The following is a 21,267-nucleotide window of genomic DNA, read 5'->3' as shown; positions in this document are numbered from 1 at the left end:
TAACAACAACCAGAGCCAACAGCCTGTGTGCCCCTGCTCTATAGATTTGTATCTGATCAGCCTGTTTACGCTCACACACAAAGCAGAGCTGAAAGGACCAGTAACATCAAAAAAAAAATATTTAAAAAACGAAAAATAAACACCAAGACAAATTAAACTTTTAAATAGCAAAGCCTTTATTAAGAAATAACTTACAGAATGTCCACTTCCTGTCCTTTTCAGAAACGGCGAAAAGGCGACCATCCATACAGCAGAGATCACTTTCTCCTCCCTGGCTATTCACTCTTTCCTCCGAATGGAGTCTTCATAGTTTCACTTGTAGAACTCGGAGCTCAAGCTATTACTGGCCGCTGCACTGATGATACGGGAGAAAGACTACTGCGCTTGCAGGAGAGGACAGCCCGTGACACTGTTGCTGCTGGACACCGGGAGGAGGATGAAGGAAGATGCCTGTCAGTGAATAGCCAGGGAGGAGAGATCGATCTCTGCTGTATGGATGGTCGCCTTTTAGCCATTTTTGAAGAGGACAGGAAGTGGTGTTTAATTTGTCTTGGTGTTTATTTTTCGTTGTGCACTAACGAATTTTTAAATATTTTTTGTTACTGGTCCTTGAAGCTGTCAGCCCAGAGATGCCTCTTTTTGTGTATTTGGGCTGACCTTAGCTTCAGCTCCACTGTGATTCAAATTAATGGAGCAGGGGCACTGAGCAAATCTGCTTCTCTCAACCTGCAACAATACACTGGTTGACAACAGCCGGAGCCTTCAGCCTGTAAACGCCTTTCCTGGGATACCTGAGATTGCTCAATGCGTTTGTTTGGAAATAAGCTCCATTATAAATCCTATTCAGTGGCTCACTCTTATCTGGGATTTGTGTTTATGTTGTCAGTTACTGAAGCAGAGCACAAACACTGGAGCCCCTCACCTGGAGTCAAAGAGATAACATCCTGTCATCTTCATTGTCCAGCACATAAAAGAGTTTTTCTAGTGCTGCTGGAGCCATCATCCTCAGGAAAGGAATTCCTACCAAAAGATATACATTTATAGATAATATCTGTCTACCTAGAGGATGCAAACAGTCCTCTTTCCTCTTTAATTCAATATACATTTGTAGATAGCAATTTGAGGCAGGTCTGGACTGGGAATCAAAATAGACCTGGCATTTCAAATACACAGAGGCCCAACCAGTCCCCGCTGATCCAATAAATAGTAATTGTCTATAAGAACTTACAGCAGCCCCTCTGGCATTTGCCAGAATCCACAGATTGCCAGTCTAGGTCTGATTTGAGGCCTGGATAGCTGTAAAGTGCAACAGATATTGTCTTACAGTAGTAGAGCAACAGAAGGTGCAGAAGTAGCCAGTGTTAAAGGGTATCTAATTCCAGCATATTAAGTGAAATAAAGTTAGCCAAAGTGGCCCTCTGAGCTTTTTTTTGCAATTTATGTTAATTGTTGTCATTGGTTTCTCAATATTTGACAGTTTTTGACTTTTGACTCAACAGTCTCTAAAATATATTGGTGGGACCACAAACAACAATGTAAAATCCAAATTTACAGTAAAACCACCATTTTATATTTTTCAGAGGACCAGAAAAAAAATGGTGTAAAATCCAGGAAAATGTAAAATCAGGGAAATGTATTATGCATAATATATTAATGGGACCACAAAACAACAATGTAAAATGAGGGAAAACTTAAAATCAGGGGATGTAAAATTGAGGTTTCACTGTACTGTATATCATATTTTATTAGAAACATGTTTTAACATTTGGACTCTAATAAATAGCCCCCACAGAGTTGCTGACACACTGACCATTAAAAAGAAAGATTAACCCAAAAGTCTGGTATTTAGCGGTTAGAAACTGCTTAAAATAGAAAATGAACTGCTATCTCTGAGTAATACACCAGTTTATTTTTTGTGTTTAGATCCACTTAAACTGACTCCTGTACCCTTTAAATTGGTTATTACAATACATACACACTAGAGCAAACGAGACACATTGATAATCTATTGTGCAATTTTTTTATGCTATTGCAGCAACACAAGTTCACATTTTTACCACCAAATCTATAACATTAGGATCATTTGGACAGATGGCTACTGTTAGACAATTTTTGTAGTATCCAGGGCTATCCATATAATGCTCAACTTCTGCTTTTCTTCTCTACACACACACAGACAGGCCAGTTATTGAGTGATCAAATGAAATATGTTTTTTAGCTAAACACACATGGTTGACCAATTTGCAGAAATCCAATACTTTTTGCAAGAAATAAATTGCATTGTGCAATTACATCTGTTTGCACTTCCAGGTTAGCCAGTGAACCAAAATACACTGACTGTGGTAATCAGTGCTCTAAATGTTTAGTTTTGAGTGAACACATGGGAACAGGGTGCAACTGGTTATATAAAATAATTGTCCCTAGCACAATTATTTTAACACCCTAAGGGTTTTTTGTTTTGTTTGTTTTTTGCTTATTTAGTTCAGGCACCCTTTGGAAACCCTACATTTGATCAGTGCCCTATTTTATTGTTAACAAGATTATGGATATATGTTATAAGAAAACCTGCTACAACTAAGTAGCCATAGTTCCATCAATATATAGAGCATCCATTAAGAGTTTGCCCAAAAGCAGCATTTTGACCACAGTATTGATCTCAGGAAGAACAAAGCAGGGTGAAATTCCTATATTGCATATGTTGGGTGAGGACTCCATGCCTGAAGTGTATAAGAAGTGTGTATATAGCATTGGCTATCCTATTCCACATGTCTCTTTAACACTAAGGGGCTAAAATTCAGAATTTTTTTCTGTAAAACCGTATATTCTTTTTATTTTTTTAAAACTCCAAAAACATTTATCAAGTGTAAAACCACTAAAAACTCGAATACAAACTTCTCCGAGTAAAAGTAGTCAAGGTGCTATAGAAGTCAATGGAAGCTGTGCGGATCCTTTTTTAAAGCATTCAGACTTTTAGAGGTTTTTGGATTTCTTTTCACTAGTAATTATCCGAAAAACTCTTATTATTAGAGGTTTAGAGATTTTCATAGTCATTAGTGCATCATCAGCGTTTTTTTTTACTTTCATACTTTTTGTAATAGCATCTGGAGAATAATGGAATAATAGAATGGAGAGAATAAACAGTTTGTGCAAAAAACTGTTTGCATAAACCACACTACACTGAAACCACCACCTCTTGCCTTTCATAGAGTTAAATGGCAATTACCTATATATCTGCCAGTTGCTCCCTCAGAACACTCTGCACGATGTCTAAGGGCTCTTACACACGGGCGTTTACTTATGCGTTTTTCAAACGCATGTTGAGTGTGTTCAAATTTCCATTTGCGTTTATCTGCGTTTTTTTAGACGCAGTTATATGCGTTTTATATGCGTTTTGTGTTGTCTCCTCTTTCTGTAAACGCATGTGCGTTTGTTGAATGTATAAAATTCCATGACCTCAACTTTCTATTTCCTGTGACTTTTGACCCTCAGATTCAGTGTGCTCTATAACTATGGATTTATATGACATATTGAATTGTTTTCTCCAAGCAACATGCTTATTTTTTCTTTGTTTTAGGAAGAAGAGGATTGTCCCAAGGAAGGTGAGAATGTGGGTCCACCCTTTAATCTCCCAGAGATTTTCTAAGGGTCATTTTCATACTTTATTTCATGAGCTGAGAAAATATCCACCTAAATTTTTGGAGTTTACTCGTATGTCTATTATTGATTTTGATGAGCTTCTACAAATTCTGCGCCCTAGTTTACAAAAGCGTAATACAAATATGAGAAGATGCATTTCTCCAGAGGAGAGGCTGCTTGTGACCTTGAGGCAAGAAGAAATTATTTTTCCTGACATGTAACATCAACCTTTATATTTGAAACCACTTACTTTGTACTGAAGACCTTCTCAGATTTTGTTTTTCCATCTATATGAACTGAATAATATTAGAATTGATTAACCAAAAAGGCCTCATAAGAGGATATTTTGCAGGAAAGTAACAGATCATTGTTAAAAGATAAATGCTTCAAAAGATATCCTTTACAAATTAAATTTCATTGAAATTTATGTGACAATATAATTGTCTACATCATATTAAATAGTATGTAAGGCTGCACCAAATTATTGAACAATATATGTCTATTAATATATCTATTAATTTTATTCCAACCTATCTTTTTTTTCTAGATTTCTTGCTACAGGGGAATCACTGTCCTCCTTACATTTTCATTTTTTGCTTGGTAAGATGACAGTTTGTTCGATCGTCCATGAAACATGCAAGGCAATATGGTTGTGTTTGAAAGAGCAAGTTATGCCTGAACCCAACACACAAATGTGGGAGGGTATTACAGAGAACTTCTACAGAACCACTCAGTTTCCCAACTGTCTTGGAGCACTAGATGGGAAACACATCCGTATACGCAAGCCACCAAGAAGTGGATCAAAGTTTTTTAATTATAAAAAATACTTTTCCATTGTTTTATTAGCATTAGTTGACAGCAATTATAAGTTCATTGCAATTGATGTTGGTGCATATGGCAGCACAGGTGATTCCCGTATTTTTAAAAATTCTGTTATGGGCCGCCACATCACAAGTGGCAGAATGAAATTTCCAAATCCAAAGTGTTTACCTGGAGGTCAAATTGCATTACCACATGTTTTAGTTGCTGATGAAGCTTTTGCAAGTTCTCAAAATATCTTAAAACCATACCCACAGAGAGGGCTTGATATTCGCAAACGGGTATATAACTATAGGCTGAGTAGAGCACGCAGAATGGTAGAGTGTGCTTTTGGAATTTTAGCCAATAAATGGCGCATTTTACATACCTCTATCCAGCTGGATGTGAAACATGTGGATATGGTCATTAAAGCATGCTGTGTGCTACATAATTTTCTAAGATTAAAAGACAGATATTTCAGTTTTGATGATATGTGTCATAATTTGACTGATGTTCATTGCCATGCTACTCGCTCTACTATACATGCCCTTCAGATACGAGATCATTTTGCAGATTTTTTTCTTTCTCCCGAAGGTGAAGTACATTGGCAATACCACAAAATGTAAAAAACATATTCCTAAACTGTACACATGAGTTACAATAATTGTCGTTTTGTTAACACACAGACATGATCTTTATTGTGTGTTTATATTTCATCTGTATTCTGTAATTTCTTAATATTCTGTATGTTGTTTTGGTTTAACAATACAAAAACCAGTCAAGACAATAAATGCTGTAAAACAAGAATGTTTATTCACATTTTAGTTAAACAATAAAGAAAAGTATTGTCACCACAGGCTGTTTATTTGGTTATACATTTCGTAGGCGGAGGAGTGTGCGCACAAAGCACTTGAAGCACCCATAGTACACAGTACTGATGACACAATCAACACTGAAGGGAGGGGGGAGGACAGAGTAGCGCTATCGCAGAACCCTTCTGAAAGACACAGGCTAAGCAGATTTAAGTGTGGTATAGACACCTATTTGGCCTTACTTAACTCTGTCACAGAATTATTGTTGACGAATGTATATTATCAAAATTACTAATATGTGTGCAAGGAATAATTGCGAATGTGAACCTCCCCTCTAACTATTATGTGACAAATGTAAAGGTATATGACCTTTATATAAAACAAATAGACACTTGATTACAATGCCTTCAAAAACAGCCATTTACAACCCAAAACAAACATTTATCCCCACTATACTTACTCCATCAATGTGTGTGTGTGTCTATCCTCTATTCATGTGTGACTTAGCTTCACTATTTCACACTAGTAAAAAAAAACTTTATTTGCACCCTTTGCCTACAACATAAATTGTCTGCCAGGCAGCTCATAACAGTCCAGCACAAACATAAGGTACAACACAAAGCATAAATTATGCATAAAGAGATGCAACCATAAGTGAATGACACTGACAGTACAGTTGTTAGTGGCTGAAAGATTTGGAATTAAAGAAGAATTCACAGGCACTCCGAGGCAAATACAAGCAGGGACAACCCTTGCGTGTTTACTAGCAGAAAACAGCAACGTTTCGGCGATAAAACACCTTTGTCAAGCATGCTTGACAAAGGTGTTTTATGGGCAAAACCTTGTTGTTTTCTGCTAATAGACCCGAAAGGCTTGTCCCTGCTTGCATTTGCCTCGGAGTGCCTGTGAATTCTTCTTCTAATCTGTTTCAGAGGGTGCCGATCCCTCTATCACCTATTCACCAGGCATTCATTACACAAGGGTAGGGTCTGCGAGCAGTGCTTTGTATCCTGGAAGATTTGGATATCATAATGCTACTTATGCCATTGTTGAAATCAAAAATATAACACATTTAAAAGAATGTATCATATAAAGTATTGTTGAAATTTACACACTTTCTTCCAAAAACATTGAAGAGTAGTATATGTGAATGTCTTGAACCAAAAACTTTCAATATTGCACATAAATCTAAACATTACAGTTCACATTTACAAATTATATGTATTACTCAACAACATCAACTCCAAGATCACGCAGAAATGAATATTTCTTACACACCGAATTAGCATTATAGTCTGTCTCCTGACAAGAAGAAACATTCTCTGCAGATGGTGGTCTGCTTAAATTAGCAGTGTTTGTGTTAACATTTAGGAATGACTCTGTTGTTTGATTCTCATTTAAAGGGTTTGCATTAATATGTCCTGAATGAGGTTGTTTTGTAAAGGAAGTTGCCTGATGCTGCACTGACAAATTCGGTGGGTTTGTTTGCAATTTATCTACTTGTGATTGCAGTGGAATGACATGCATTGGTATATTGTGCTTCAGGAGTGGTGGCTGTGTGTTGTTTTCAAAGGAATGGTGAGAGGTTTGTGCTTGATACTGCCTGTTGGTTAACTGTTGTGTGTAAGGATGAGGGTTAGAGTTTTGCAAAACATTTACTTGAGGATGGTAAGTTGGATAGGTTGATGACTGAATGTTTGTTTGCAATGTGTTTTTAGTATAGTTTGGCATTATCACACTATGAAACTTGGAAAATGAAGGTTGTTCTGTAGGGATGTAGCGAACGTCGGAAAAAAAGTTCGCGAACATATTCGCGAACTTGCGCAAAAACGCGAGCGGTTCGCGAACGGTTCGCGAACCCCATAGACTTCAATGGGAAGGCGAACTTTAACATCTAAAAAAAAAATTTCTGGCCAGAAAAATGATTTTAAAGTTGTTTAAAGGGTGCAACGACCTGGACAGTGGCATGCCAGAGGGGGATCAAGGGCAAAAATGTATCTGAAAAATCTGCCTGTGTGTGCTTGGAAGAGATAGTGTAGGGGGAGAGCTGTTAGTGATTTCAGGGACAGATGATAGTAAGTTTGCTGGGTAGTAATCTGCTTGATACTGCTCTGTATTGGAGGGACAGAAGTCTGCAGGGATTTGAGGGACATTTTAGCTTAGGTAGCTTTGCTGGCTAGTAATCTACTGTTCTCTTTAAACAACTGCCATACGTTGACCTTGTAGGCATTGTTTGCCCAGTTTTTTTGGACGCAGCCACTGAAGCACAGTTGCCAGAAAAAATATGCCATATAAATGCTGAAAATAGTCATTTTTCGCCATACGTTGACCTTGTAGACATTGTTTGCCCAGTTTTTTTGGTTGCAGCCACTGAAGCACAGTTGCCAGAAAAAATATGCCATATAAATGCTGAAAATAGTCATTTTTTTGGTCGCAGCCACTGAAGCACAGTTGCCAGAAAAATTATGCCATATAAATGCTGAAAATATGCATTTTTTTAGTTGCAGCCACTGAAGCACAGAGGCCAGAAAAATTATGCCATATAAATGCTGAAAATATGCATTTTTTTGGTTGCAGCCACTGAAGCACAGAGGCCAGAAAAATTATGCCATATAAATGCTGAAAATATAAATTTTTTTGGTTGCAGCCACTGAAGCACAGAGGCCAGAAAAATTATGCCATATAAATGCTGAAAATATGCATTTTTTTGGTTGCAGCCACTGAAGCACAGAGGCCAGAAAAATTATGCCATATAAATGCAGAAAATATGCATTTTTTTGGACGCAGCCACTGAAGCACAGTTGCCAGAAAAAATATGCCATATAAATGCTGAAAATAGTCATTTTTTGCCATACGTTGACCTTGTAGACATTGTTTGCCCAGTTTTTTTGGTTGCAGCCACTGAAGCACAGAGGCCAGAAAAAATTAAACCAGTAGGGTTTGCACCCTAGTTTGTAACGGTGGCGGAGGGAGGAGGAGGACGCTAAAGGACAGCTGTGTGTGGAGTCATGAGGCTTGAAGAGAAGGACAGCTGCATAGAAGTCAGAACAAGTCTTCCGGCGTGCAGTAACCCTCCGAGATCCACCCCTCATTCATTTTAATAAAGGTCAGGTAATCGACACTTTTGTGACCTAGGTGAGTTCTCTTCTCAGTTACAATCCCTCCTGCTGCACTGAAGGTCCTTTCTGAGAGCACACTTGAGGCTGGGCAAGACAAGAGGTTCATGGCAAATTGTGACAGCTCTGGCCACAGATCAAGCCTGCGCACCCAGTAGTCCAGGGGTTCATCGCTCCTCAGAGTGTCGATATCTGCAGTTAATGCCAGGTAGTCCGCTACCTGCCGGTCGAGGCGTTCTTTGAGGGTGGATCCAGAAGGGTTGTGGCGCTGCCTTGGACAGAAAAACATTTGCATGTCTGACGTTACAGACTGGCCAAAGGGCTTTGTCCTTGCAGGTGTGCTCGTGGCAGGATTACTGGCACCTCTGCCCCTGGAATGTTGATGAGTTCCTGAAGTGACATCACCCTTAAAAGCATTGTACAACATGTTTTGCAGGCTGGTTTGTAAATGCCGCATCTTTTCGGACTTGTGGTATGTTGGTAACATTTCTGACACTTTATGCTTGTACCGAGGGTCTAGTAGCGTTGCGACCCAGTACAGGTCCTTCTCCTTAAGCCTCTTGATACGGGGGTCCTTCAACAGGCATGACAGCATGAAAGACCCCATTCTCACAAGGTTGGATGCAGAGCTATCCATCTCCGCTTCCTCATTATCAAGGACTGCATCATCCACGGTCTCCTCCCCCCAGCCACGTACAAGACCAGGGGTCCCCAAAAGGTCACCACTAGCCCCCTGGGAAGCCTGCTCCTGTTGGTCCTCCTCCTCCTCCTCCACAAAGCCACCTTCCTCCTCTGACTCCACTTCTGGCACCTCTCCCTGCGTTGCAGCAGGTGCCTGGGTTCGTTCTGGTGATTCCGACCAGAAATCGTGCGCTTCCAGCTCCTCGTCACGCTGGTCTACAGCCTCATCTGTCACTCGTCGCACGGCACGCTCCAGGAATAAAGCGAAGGGTATTAGGTCGCTGATGGTGCCTTCGGTGCGACTGACCATATTTGTCACCTCTTCAAAAGGTCGCATGAGCCTGCAGGCATCGCGCATAAGCACCCAGTAACGGGGAAAAAAATCCCCAGCTGTGCAGATCCAGTCCTACCACCCAGTTCAAAAAGGTACTCGTTGACGGCCCTTTGTTGTTGCAGCAGACGTTCCAACATAAGGAGCGTTGAATTCCAGCGAGTCTGGCTGTCAGAAATCAAACGCCTGACTGGCATGTTGTAGCGCTGCTGAATGTCAGCAAGGCGTGCCATGGCTGTGTAGGAACGTCTGAAATGGGCCGACACCTTTCTGGACTGGGTGAGAACGTCCTGGAATCCTGGGTACTTGGAGACAAAACGTTGGACTATTAAATTTAACACATGTGCCATGCAGGGCACATGTGTTAAATTGCCTAGTCTCAACGCTGCCAACAGATTGCTTCCATTGTCACACACCACTTTTCCGATCTGCAGTTGGTGTGGGGTCAGCCACCGATCGGCCTGTGACTGCAGAGATGACAGGAGTACAGATCCGGTATGGTTTTTGCTTTCCAGGCACGTCATCCCCAAGACAGCGTGACAACGGCGTACCTGGCACGTCGAATAGCCTAGGGGGAGCTGGGGGTGCACAGGTGTGGAGGAGGAGAAGGAGGACCCAGCAGCAGAGTAAGAAGAAGAAGAAGACGAGGTAGAGAGCGATGGAGGAGTAGAGGTGGTGGCAGAACCGCGTGCAATCCGTGGCGGTGACACCAACTCCACTGTTGTTGTTGAGCTACCCATTCCCTGCTTCCCAGCCATTACCAAGTTCACCCAGTGGGCAGTGTAGGTGACATACCTGCCCTGACCATGCTTGGAGGACCATGCGTCAGTAGTCATATGGACCTTTGGCCCAACACTAAGTGACAGAGATGCGGTAACTTGGCTCTGCACATGTTGGTACAGGTGTGGTATTCCCTTTTTAGAAAAAAAATTGCGGCTGGGTACCTTCCACTGCGGTGTCCCAATTGCTACAAATTTGCGGAAGGCCTCAGAGTCCACCAGCTGGTATGGTAAAAGCTGGCGGGCTAAGAGTGCAGACAAGCCAGCTGTCAGACGCCGGGCAAGGGGGTGACAGTCAGACATTGGCTTCTTACGCTCAAACATGGCCTTCACAGAAACTTGGCTGGTGGCAGATGACTGGGAATGGGAACAGGTGGTCAAGGTGGAAGGCGGAGTGGAGGGTGGTTCAGACGGGTCAAGGAGAGCAGAGGTAGAGCAGTAAGATGCTGGACCAGAAGGAGTGTGGCTTTTAGTTTGCCTGTTGCCTTTGAGGTGTTGCTCCCAAAGTGCTTTGTGCTTGCCGCTCATGTGCCTTCGCATAGAAGTTGTACCTATGTGGCTGTTGGGCTTACCAAGGCTCAGTTTCTGACTGCACTCATTGCAAATTACAATGCTTTTGTCAGAGGCACACACATTAAAAAAATCCCACACTGCTGACTTTTTGGAAGTGTGCGATCTGGCGGTAACAGTAGAAGTTGGCGGCATTGGCGGCAATGGCGGGTGCGTTGGCCGGCTGAACACAGGTGCCGATACATGTTGTTGCCCTACTGATCCCTGCGGGCTGTCCTCCCTGCTTCTTCTAAGTCTTATTCTCCTACTGCCTCTCTGACTCTCCGTCTCTCCATCTGAACTACCCTCCTCTTGCTCTCTTCTACTAGGCACCCACAAAACATCAATCTCCTCATCATCATTCTCCTCAGATGCATCAATTTCTTCTGACACATCACAGAAGGAAGCAGCAGCGGGGACCTCCTCCTCATCACTCATTATGTCCATCTCTGTCGTGTTCTCTGCCAGAATTAAATCTGGTGTAAGGTCCTCATCTCCTTCATCTTCTTCTGGCAATAATGGTTGCGCATTACTCAGTTCAAGAAACTCATGGGAAAATAACTCCTCTGACCCCAGTGAAGAAGGGGCACCGGTGGTGGAGGAAGTGTTACGTGGGGTGGCCATAGCAGTGGAGGATGAGGAGGATGTTGTGGTAAAGTTAGAAACGGTAGAGGATGGGGTGTGCTGTGTAAGCCAGTCAACTACCTCTTCAGCATTTTGGGAGTTCAGGGTCATTGGCTTTTTAAAACTGGGCAATTTGCTAGGGCCACAGGATTGCATAGCAGCACGGCCCCTAGCACGGCCTCTGCGTGGCGGCCTGCCTTTGCCTGGCATTATTTTTTAAAAAACAACAACAACAACAAAAACTCAGTTGGTTTTTCTGGAAACGATAATACACACAGCTAGATGGCGGGTTGAAGAAAACAGTGTGCAAATAATGCCTACAAGGTCAACGTATACACTACTACAGCGGTGGATACGGATTACGTAAAATATATTATGGCTGCTTGAAAAAAGTCACTCCGGTGTTTTTTCTGGAGACGGTAATATTATGGATATTTAGACAGAATGTGAACAAGGTCACACAGCTAGATGGCAGGTTGAAGAAAACAGTGTGCAAATAATGCCTACAAGGTCAACGTATACACTACTACAGCGGTGGATACGGATTACGTAAATATATTATGGCTGCTTGAAAAAAGTCACTCCGGTGTTTTTTCTGGAGACGGTAATATTATGGATATTTAGACAGAATGTGAACAAGGTCACACAGCTAGATGGCGGGTTGAAGAAAACAGTGTGCAAATAATGCCTACAAGGTCAACGTATACACTACTACAGCGGTGGATACGGATTACGTAAAATATATTATGGCTGCTTGAAAAAAGTCACTCCGGTGTTTTTTCTGGAGACGGTAATATTATGGATATTTAGACAGAATGTGAACAAGGTCACACAGCTAGATGGCGGGTTGAAGAAAACACTGTGCAAATAATGCCTACAAGGTCAACGTATACACTACTACAGCGGTGGATACGGATTACGTAAAATATATTATGGCTGCTTGAAAAAAGTCACTCCGCGTGTTTTTTCTGGAGACGGTAATATTATGGATATTTAGACAGAATGTGAACAAGGTCACACAGCTAGATGGCGGGTTGAAGAAAACACTGTGCAAATAATGCCTACAAGGTCAACGTATACACTACTACAGCGGTGGATACGGATTACGTAAAATATATTATGGCTGCTTGAAAAAAGTCACTCCGGTGTTTTTTCTGGAGACGGTAATATTATGGATATTTAGACAGAATGTGAACAAGGTCACACAGCTAGATGGCGGGTTGAAGAAAACACTGTGCAAATAATGCCTACAAGGTCAACGTATACACTACTACAGCGGTGGATACGGATTACGTAAAATATATTATGGCTGCTTGAAAAAAGTCACTCCGGTGTTTTTTCTGGAGACGGTAATATTATGGATATTTAGACAGAATGTGAACAAGGTCACACAGCTAGATGGCGGGTTGAAGAAAACACTGTGCAAATAATGCCTACAAGGTCAACGTATACACTACTACAGCGGTGGATACGGATTACGTAAAATATATTATGGCTGCTTGAAAAAAGTCACTCCGGTGTTTTTTCTGGAGACGGTAATATTATGGATATTTAGACAGAATGTGAACAAGGTCACACAGCTAGATGGCGGGTTGAAGAAAACACTGTGCAAATAATGCCTACAAGGTCAATGTATACACTACTACAGCGGTGGATACGGATTACGTAAAATATATTATGGCTGCTTGAAAAAAGTCACTCCGGTGTTTTTTCTGGAGACGGTAATATTATGGATATTTAGACAGAATGTGAACAAGGTCACACAGCTAGATGGCGGGTTGAAGAAAACACTGTGCAAATAATGCCTACAAGGTCAACGTATACACTACTACAGCGGTGGATACGGATTACGTAAAATATATTATGGCTGCTTGAAAAAAGTCACTCCGGTGTTTTTTCTGGAGACGGTAATATTATGGATATTTAGACAGAATGTGAACAAGGTCACACAGCTAGATGGCGGGTTGAAGAAACAGTGTGCAAATAATGCCTACAAGGTCAACGTATACACTACTACAGCGGTGGATACGGATTACGTAAAATATATTATGGCTGCTTGAAAAAAGTCACTCCGGTGTTTTTTCTGGAGACGGTAATATTATGGATATTTAGACAGAATGTGAACAAGGTCACACAGCTAGATGGCGGGTTGAAGAAAACAGTGTGCAAATAATGCCTACAAGGTCAACGTATACACTACTACAGCGGTGGATACGGATTACGTAAAATATATTATGGCTGCTTGAAAAAAGTCACTCCGGTGTTTTTTCTGGAGACGGTAATATTATGGATATTTAGACAGAATGTGAACAAGGTCACACAGCTAGATGGCGGGTTGAAGAAAACACTGTGCAAATAATGCCTACAGGGCAAATAATGCCTAAAAGGTCAACTTATACACTACTACAGCGGTAGTAAAATAAAAAAAGTAAAATAAAAAAAAAATGAATATTAAAAAAAAAAATTAAAGTTGGTGCTGCTGAACTACTAGGAGCAGCAGATTAGCACACCAGTCCCACTCCCCAACACTGCTAGACTAATAGCACTGGGCTCTTATAGTAGTAGTAGTAGTAGTAGTAAAACAACAAAAAAATAAATAAAAGCAGTCCTTACAAGGACTACTGTTATTGCAGCAGTCAGCAGATGAGATCAGAAGCAGGACAGCTGCCCACTGCAGCTACATACAGAGCACTGCAGTAGAAGGTAGATTACTAGCCAGCAAAGCTACCTAAGCTAAAATGTCCCTCAAACCCCTGCAGACTTCTGTCCCTCCAATAACAGAGCAGTATCAAAACGATTACTAGCCAGCAAACTTTCAACTGTCCCTGAAATCACTAACAGGCAGCAGCTCTCTCCCTACACTATCTCTTCAGCACACACAGGCAGAGTGAAAAAACGCTGCAGGGCTTCGGTTTTTATAGGGAAGGGGAGTGGTCCAGGGGAGAGCTTCCTGATTGGCTGCCATGTACCTGCTGGTCTGGGGTGAGAGGGCAAAAAAAAGCGCCAACAATGGCGAACCCAAAATGGCGAACGTCGCGCGACGTTCGCGAACTTCCGGCGAGCGCGAACACCCGATGTTCGCGCGAACAAGTTCGCCGGTGAACAGTTCGCGACATCTCTATTGTTCTGTACACATCTGGTATGGTACACTGTAATCATATGTGTTCGAGTATATTTGAGGCCCTGCAACTGGAGGAAGTGTAGAATACTCTTTTGGTCTATATTCTGGATTAACAGAACTCTTAATAAAAGTATCTATACAATTAAGGACTGCAACTTTCATCTGTAACAGCTTGTTTTCAGGAACCTGCCTAATGTGAACAATCAAGCTTTTAGCAAAGCAAGTTGCTTCATCATCATCACATTGTATAGCTTTAGCTTTCTGATGTTCATGTAATTCGTTCTGTAAATTATTTAAAATACTCAGCACATCTTGAAATGATTCGTCAGCAGAATCAGATTTACTCTTTTTGCGACAACCAGCATTTTTAGATGAAAGAATTTTTTTTGGAGGATTTGCCTTCTTTGCAGAATTTTCTGGTTCAGACCTTTCAATATCTAACGGGGAAGGTAGTGAGTATTCAGTTTCCTCTTCCTCATCTAACCCACCAACAGCGCACATCTCTGAAGAATTTTCCTCAAGGTTAGTTGAAGTTCTAATGTTCAATGGACAATATTTGTAATAAAGATGTTGTCAACAAAATGTATTAAAGGCCAAAAAAATACTTACTCTCTCACTTCTACTGTCTTCTGTAAAAACATCAGTTCCTTAAAATATGGATGAGTTTTCAAACTCTGTGGTGACGATCCACTTTTTGTACTGTTTGAAGCTTGAAAATCTTTTCGGAATCGATCACGTATAGACCGCCAACGAGTCTGAATTTCTTTTTCTGAAATAATAAACAACATTACACCCAAACACACACAACATACACACACAGACATTGACACATGCAAACACATAGAGAGAGGCACAATCATTTACATACATACATACATACATAGCATAAAAACATGCACAGAAACCATATACAGTACATTTACAATAAAAACAAGTATGCATTTGTTTGTTAAATAATCATTACCTTTTAATTTTTGCTGAGTTTCAGTCAAGCTCTCCCAATCCATAAATACATCCTTACATATATCTAGCCATGCTAGCTTGCGTTTATAGCGATCATGATAGCTTGATAAGCTGGAGTCGTAGACCTCTGGATGCTTTTCTACTGCATGTATTAATTCTTCAAGGCCCATTTTAGCACATAGTCCAAAATACACTTTGCAGAAAATTACCTGGTCAAACAAACAATACAAATGAACACTCAAAATAAAAGAACACAAATGGCACAACATTCAAACACACAATACATGCATCTTGCTATAACATACCCAAATTCCCTAGGATGGCAGAAGAACACGACAATGCCACTTGAATCTCTGCACACAATGCAACAACAACTCACTGCGCAGCAAATAAGCTCCAAACCAAAACGAGCCTTGTTGAAACTGGTTCTACATTTACTCCTGCGCCACTTCCTGTTTTTAGTACTTCCGGATTACACTCGAATAAACGCATCAAAAAGGTTGAAACAAATGCTTCAAAACGCAAGTTTCGGCGCTTATTTGCGGTTCCATAGACTTATACGGTGTTCTAAACGCGCGTCAAGCGCAAAGAAATGCAACATGCTGCGTCTCAAAAAACGCAATGAAGCGCAAATGGAGTAAAACGCAACTCTGAGCGCACATGAGTACAACCAGGTAGAAAATAATAGAATCAATTAGCGAATGCGCTCAGATGCGCTCAGACCTGCGTCTCAAACGCACATCAAACGCAGCCAAAAACGCCCGTGTGTAAGAGCCCTAAATCTGTTCCTATGCACAACAGGCCATCTTACTTTGGCTCAAATACAAGGTGCTGTTTTTTTATTACAGAGAATAAGTTTGTGTGACCATACAGATTACTTTTTGTTCTCAGAGAGCAAGATTCTCATGCAGAGGCATATCTACCAGGGACTGGGCTCCCCGTGACAAAAAACTTCGGAGGGCCCGGGCACTGAGTTTTTGTGTCAGCCCACTGTCGGCTGCCTTGTGACGCTTGTTTTTTGTGGTGGAAGGCAGTGAAAATTATGAGGCAGAACAGGCAAGAAAAGGAAACTTCATACAGAAGACCCCACAGACCAAGCCCCCTTGCTTCCTGGGCCCCTCACAGCTGCAGTGTCTGCTGTAGTTACGTCTATGTTCCCATTACTGGAGAAATGTTTATAAGGAAAAAACAAAAAGAGTCCCTATAAATCTACAATTCATTAAACATTGCATTGTTTTTCAGCACAGCCAAAAATGTTATTTTGGGAAGAGTTCCCATTTTAATGTTGTGCAAGAGCCTTATCAAACCACTTTGTAACGCATAATGAATCCCTTTCCTTTGAGGCAACATTAGTTACTTATTACACTCAGCAATGTACCATTGTGAATAGCCCGTTTGTGATTAGTCCTCTTCAAATCTATGGCACACAGCTGGGAACCCCACTTCCCTGGCTCTCATTTGTACACGGGATGCTGGCTTTTTCATGCTAATTGTATATGGAAATGAAGGAGCTGGTAACATTCGCATTAAGTTCTATGGCGTTTACTTGCTTGTATGGTACAAAGAAACATTTTTGTCACTGGGATCTTCTAACAAGGGAAAGTATAAAAGAAGAAATTCTATTAAAGTCTAGTAATCATTAAATAAACAATGTATTTCTATCATGCAGAAACATACAAAGATACTGTCACCACTCTGAATGCATTGTTATGTGAAGTTGTGGCTTTGATACTAAGGGTCTTTGAAAAGAAGCTTTATATAGAAAATAAAAAATAATATGTATATCATGGTTATTCATTTTTTCCCAAGGTTATCAAGCTATTCCTTCTCTTAACCCCCCCTACCTTCCAGCAAGGGTTACTGGTACTGAGAACCTGGGGGGGAAATATTTGTTATTGTCTATTGCTCACAATATACTAGAAGAAAAGGGGTCAGATGGAAAACCCAACCATTGCACTTGGACTGTGCAAAGCTGTTTTTCTACATCTATGATAAATATGCCTGGTTATTGCTTCCTTTGTTATTCATTTCTTGGGATCCTTCTTTCACCCCAAAAGCTAGTGTTAACCCATTGGGGCAAATTCCCTAACCAGCGAAAATTTGCCATCGGAACACTTTGCCAGACGTAAATTCACTAGGATAATGCTAATTCACTAAAGTGCAAAGTTGCATCCAGGGTGCCGAGTGCTGGCGATTTTTCACTAGTGTTACTTTGGCAATCACAGCAAATTGCCTGATTTGCATACGGCGGGAAATGATAAACTTACATGGACGTATATGTTGCAGCAAATACATTACATTAAACAAGTCCAGGGAACCTTAATAAATTAAATAGAGTTGTTATAATGCCCTACACATGAGCCCAGTGTATAGTTTATGTTCCATATGTTAGAAAATGGAGGGGGGGGGAACCCGGTTATCCAAAAAATAGCCTGGGGGAACAGCTGAGGAGTCAGCTGGCAGCCCCATCAACTTACTGAGGAGGTGCGGGAGGCGTCCGCACGGCTCGGCAGACAGGCAAGTAATGAGGGACAGGAGAGATCTGCCGGCATGAGAGAGAGTCGGGAGGAGGCGCACAGACAGCACCAAGATGGGAGGGAGGAAAGAAGTGAGAAGGGTGGCACCAGTACTGGGACACATGGTGGGGCCCAGGCACTTGGCAGCACAGCTGGCACGGGACAAGGCAGAGCAGGGAGGGTGGGGGGCTGGATGGCAACCCCCAGATGGCTGCCTGGCAGGCAAGTACAGCTTTACAGGGGATTCCACCAGTGCATTTGCCACAGGCTGGGCCAGCGAGAGGATTGGTAGCAGGGTGCCAAGTCTGGGCCCCAGGGACAGCAGGTTCCAGCAGTTCAGCTGTGGGTAGGGAAGGGTCAGTGGTGGCTCAAAGCACTGCAGGCCAAGGTTTCCTCCCCCACACACACTTGTTTCACAACAGGTCAACAGGAGAGGAGATGGAGGAGCGCAGCAGCCCCGGGTGGCACAGGACAATGGCACAGACAGCACAGCTCGGACTGATACCATCAATACCACAGGACAAGGTATGCACAAAGGGCAAGGGCACGTGGCAACCATTGACACTGTTAATCCTAGCAATACCCATGCAGCGGGGGAATCCTTTGCAGGTTTCATGGCAGGCTTGCACCAGCTGTTAGGCCAATGGGAAGGAAGAGGCCAGGCGGCATGCTCGAGAAAGAATAACTCCCCAACCACAACAGGGTCAAGGGGGGCGACGGAGGCAACGACAACAGGGGCTGAGGGGAGTAAAGGGAAAACAGGAGACAAGCCAGTAACTATGTCTGATGCATCGAAGGGTCACACGTACATTTGTTTTGAGGGTCCTATGGGGCGCCCTTAAAACCAGGTGCAGGAAAAAATATGGAAATGAGAGTACATGGACATTTTCACCTTACTCCCCCTGGAAAGGTTTAACATTGACAAATTTGAAAAGCGCAAGGGGCATAGGAAGGAGGCATTTTAAGCTCATTCCTAGGACATTCGGGAACTGGTTGCAGGTGTTCTCGATATTAGCCAGTATAGTGGAAGAGAAACACCCCGGACATTGTTCGGCATTGTTCGGCTACTTGGATAACATAAGGGAAGTGCATCGTGTGTACGTGGGTCTCGTCTGGCTCCGGTATGACGGGCAATTCAGGCAGAGAATGTCGATTAGGCAGGATTTAAATTGGGTTCACAGAGACATTGGTTGGTGGATGAGGTTAATGCATAACAAGGGTTATCAGGGCTATGGTACCCAGGGAACCTCGGGGCCATTTCAAGGCAGCTCCAGCGGGCAACCTTCCAGCCCAGCTGGAGCACACAAAAAATGAGCATGTTGGTTGTTTAATTACAGCCACTGCAAATGGGGGGCATCCTGTGGTTTCCGGCATGAATGTTCCCTGTGTGCAGGGAACCACCCGCTTAGCAGATGCTTCAAGAAAGGAAAAAGAGAGGGGAGCGATTTCAGGAGGGGTACTGGAAAAGGGCTGGACAACAGTGAGAATAGAGGCGATGCTCCCCTGGTTAAGTAAATACCCAGCCCGGGAAAAAGCAGAGTTGCTAATTGGGGGGGGGGGGTTTCTGAGGGTTTTGAGAGCCCAGGGGGGTCGAAAAAAGGGAGGGGCCAACAAGAATTTGAAACCAGCATGAGAGAACGTAGCTCTGGTTTTGGAAAAATTAAAAAAGGAAGTGGGTTTGGGCCGCATGGCAGGCCCCTTTAAGGAACCCCCATTACCGAACCTAAGGACATCCCCACTGGGGCTGGTGCCCAAGAAGGAGACGGGAAGGTTTAGGCTTATACACCACTTATCTTACCTGAAGGGAAGTTCAGTCAACGATGAAATTGATAAGGGGTTGGTACGAGTGTCATATACATCTTTTGATGAGGCAGTGCAGCTGGCAAGGAAAGCAGGAAAAGGGGCATTGTTGGCTAAGGTAGATGTGGAATCTGCTTTCCGGCTATTGCCAGTGCATCCCGAGTCTCTACATAGGTTGGGGTGCCAATTTGAGGGACATTACTATGTGGACAGGAGTTTTCCCATGGGGAGTTCAATCTCCTGCGCATACTTTGAAGCCTTCAGTACATTCTTGGAGTGGGTGGTGCGCACTAAGGCAGGTGTGGGGTCAGTCATTCACTACTTGGATGACTTGCTTTGTGTGGGCCCTTCTCAGTCCAACTTATGCGCAGTGCTCCTCCAGACATTGCAGGACGTGGCAACGCAGTTTGGGGTTCCCCTAGCGCAAGAAAAAACGGAAGGGCCAACAACGTGCTTGAAATTTCTGGGAATTGATATCAACACCATACGGCGGGAGTCAGGCCCGGACTGGCAATCTGCGGGTTCTGGCAAATGCCAGAGGGGCTGCTATAAGGTCCCATAGAAGTAGTATTTAGTGGCCTGGTGGGGGGCTGTTTGGGCCTCTATGTGGGCTGATTGTGCCTCTGTGTACCTGAAATGCCAAGGCCTATTTTAATTCTCAGTCCAGACCTGGCAGGAGTGTAGGTTACCAGAGGACAAAGTGTCAGTGCTGGCGGAGGAAATAGGATATGCTAGAAGGGCAAAAAAGATAACGCTAAAACAGCTTCAATCCTTATTGGGAAAACTGAACTTTGCTTGCCGAATTATTCCCATGGGAAGGGTTTTTTTCCAAAGGGTTGGCCTTGGTGACAGCTGGTGTTACACAACCGCACCACTTCATTAGGCTCAATGCGGGGCACACAGCGGACTTAGCGGTCTGGAGCTCTTTTCTCTGAGACTTTAATGGGAAGGTTTATTGGCTGGGGGAGAGAGTCGAGAACTCGGAGATTGCCCTATTCCTGGATGCTTCAGGATCAGTTGGCTTTGGGGTGTATTTTCAAGGGAAATGGTGCGCGGGGCAATGGCCGCAGGAATGGGAACCAATAAACTCACTAGCAATTTGGCTTTTTTGTAGCTTTTTCCAATTGTGGTGGCAGTAAAACTGTGGGGTCAGTTGTTGTGCAGCTGTGGCAGCGGTCAATAACTTGACTTCCTCCTCTCGCCCAGTGCTGGCTCTTCTGCGACACATGGTGCTGCAGTGCTTGCAATGCAATATAAATTTTAGGGGAAAGCAAATCCCAGGTGAGATTAATGAAATTGCTGATGCTTTGTCTCGCTTCCAGTGGATCAGATTCCGGGGGCACCCGAGGTGGACCAGGACGGAGAGCGATGCCCAGACCGGATATGGGAGCTGGTGCATCAGGTATGATGGATTTAGTATGGCGGTCCGTAGCCCCAAGCACCTGGAGCAGCTACAATAAAGTAATGACTGGGCCCAATTAGAGCAAGAGATGGGGGGGTGGACAACAGTGACAACAGGCTGGGGCTCCTGGCGTGGCAAC

The 21,267-nt window shown here is 42.9% G+C and overlaps 1 protein-coding gene and 1 long non-coding RNA gene across 2 annotated transcripts; one reads left to right on the top strand and one right to left on the bottom strand.

Moving 5' to 3' along the window:
• The first annotated feature begins 1,687 nt into the window (after window positions 1-1,687).
• On the top strand, window positions 1,688-5,285 carry LOC121400515. Its single transcript, XR_005965783.1, has 2 exons — window positions 1,688-3,599; window positions 4,184-5,285. It is a non-coding gene; the product is annotated as an uncharacterized LOC121400515 (long non-coding RNA).
• Window positions 5,286-14,444: 9,159 nt separating this feature from the next.
• Window positions 14,445-16,398, bottom strand: LOC121400767. The gene is made up of 3 exons (XM_041584719.1): window positions 15,412-16,398; window positions 15,057-15,216; window positions 14,445-14,982 (listed from the first exon to the last, which is right to left on the bottom strand). Exons 1-3 carry the CDS (start codon window positions 15,677-15,679, stop codon window positions 14,445-14,447), a joined length of 966 nt encoding a protein of 321 aa, XP_041440653.1. The 5' UTR covers window positions 15,680-16,398.
• Between the last annotated feature and the right edge of the window lie 4,869 nt (window positions 16,399-21,267).

Source organism: Xenopus laevis, chromosome 2S, assembly GCF_017654675.1.
Source record: "Xenopus laevis strain J_2021 chromosome 2S, Xenopus_laevis_v10.1, whole genome shotgun sequence".
In the NCBI taxonomy this organism is placed as follows: domain Eukaryota; kingdom Metazoa; phylum Chordata; class Amphibia; order Anura; family Pipidae; genus Xenopus; species Xenopus laevis.
This window is presented reverse-complemented; position numbering and strand designations above follow the sequence as displayed.

Coding starts and splice junctions, on each gene's coding strand:
- LOC121400767 (XM_041584719.1), bottom strand. CDS start 15,679: ATGTTGTGCCATTTGTGTTCTTTTATTTTGAGTGTTCATTTGTATTGT. Junction 15,217..15,411: donor AACTCAGCAAAAATTAAAAG/GTAATGATTATT, acceptor TTATTATTTCAG/AAAAAGAAATTCAGACTCGT. Junction 14,983..15,056: donor AAGACAGTAGAAGTGAGAGA/GTAAGTATTTTT, acceptor ATTGAACATTAG/AACTTCAACTAACCTTGAGG.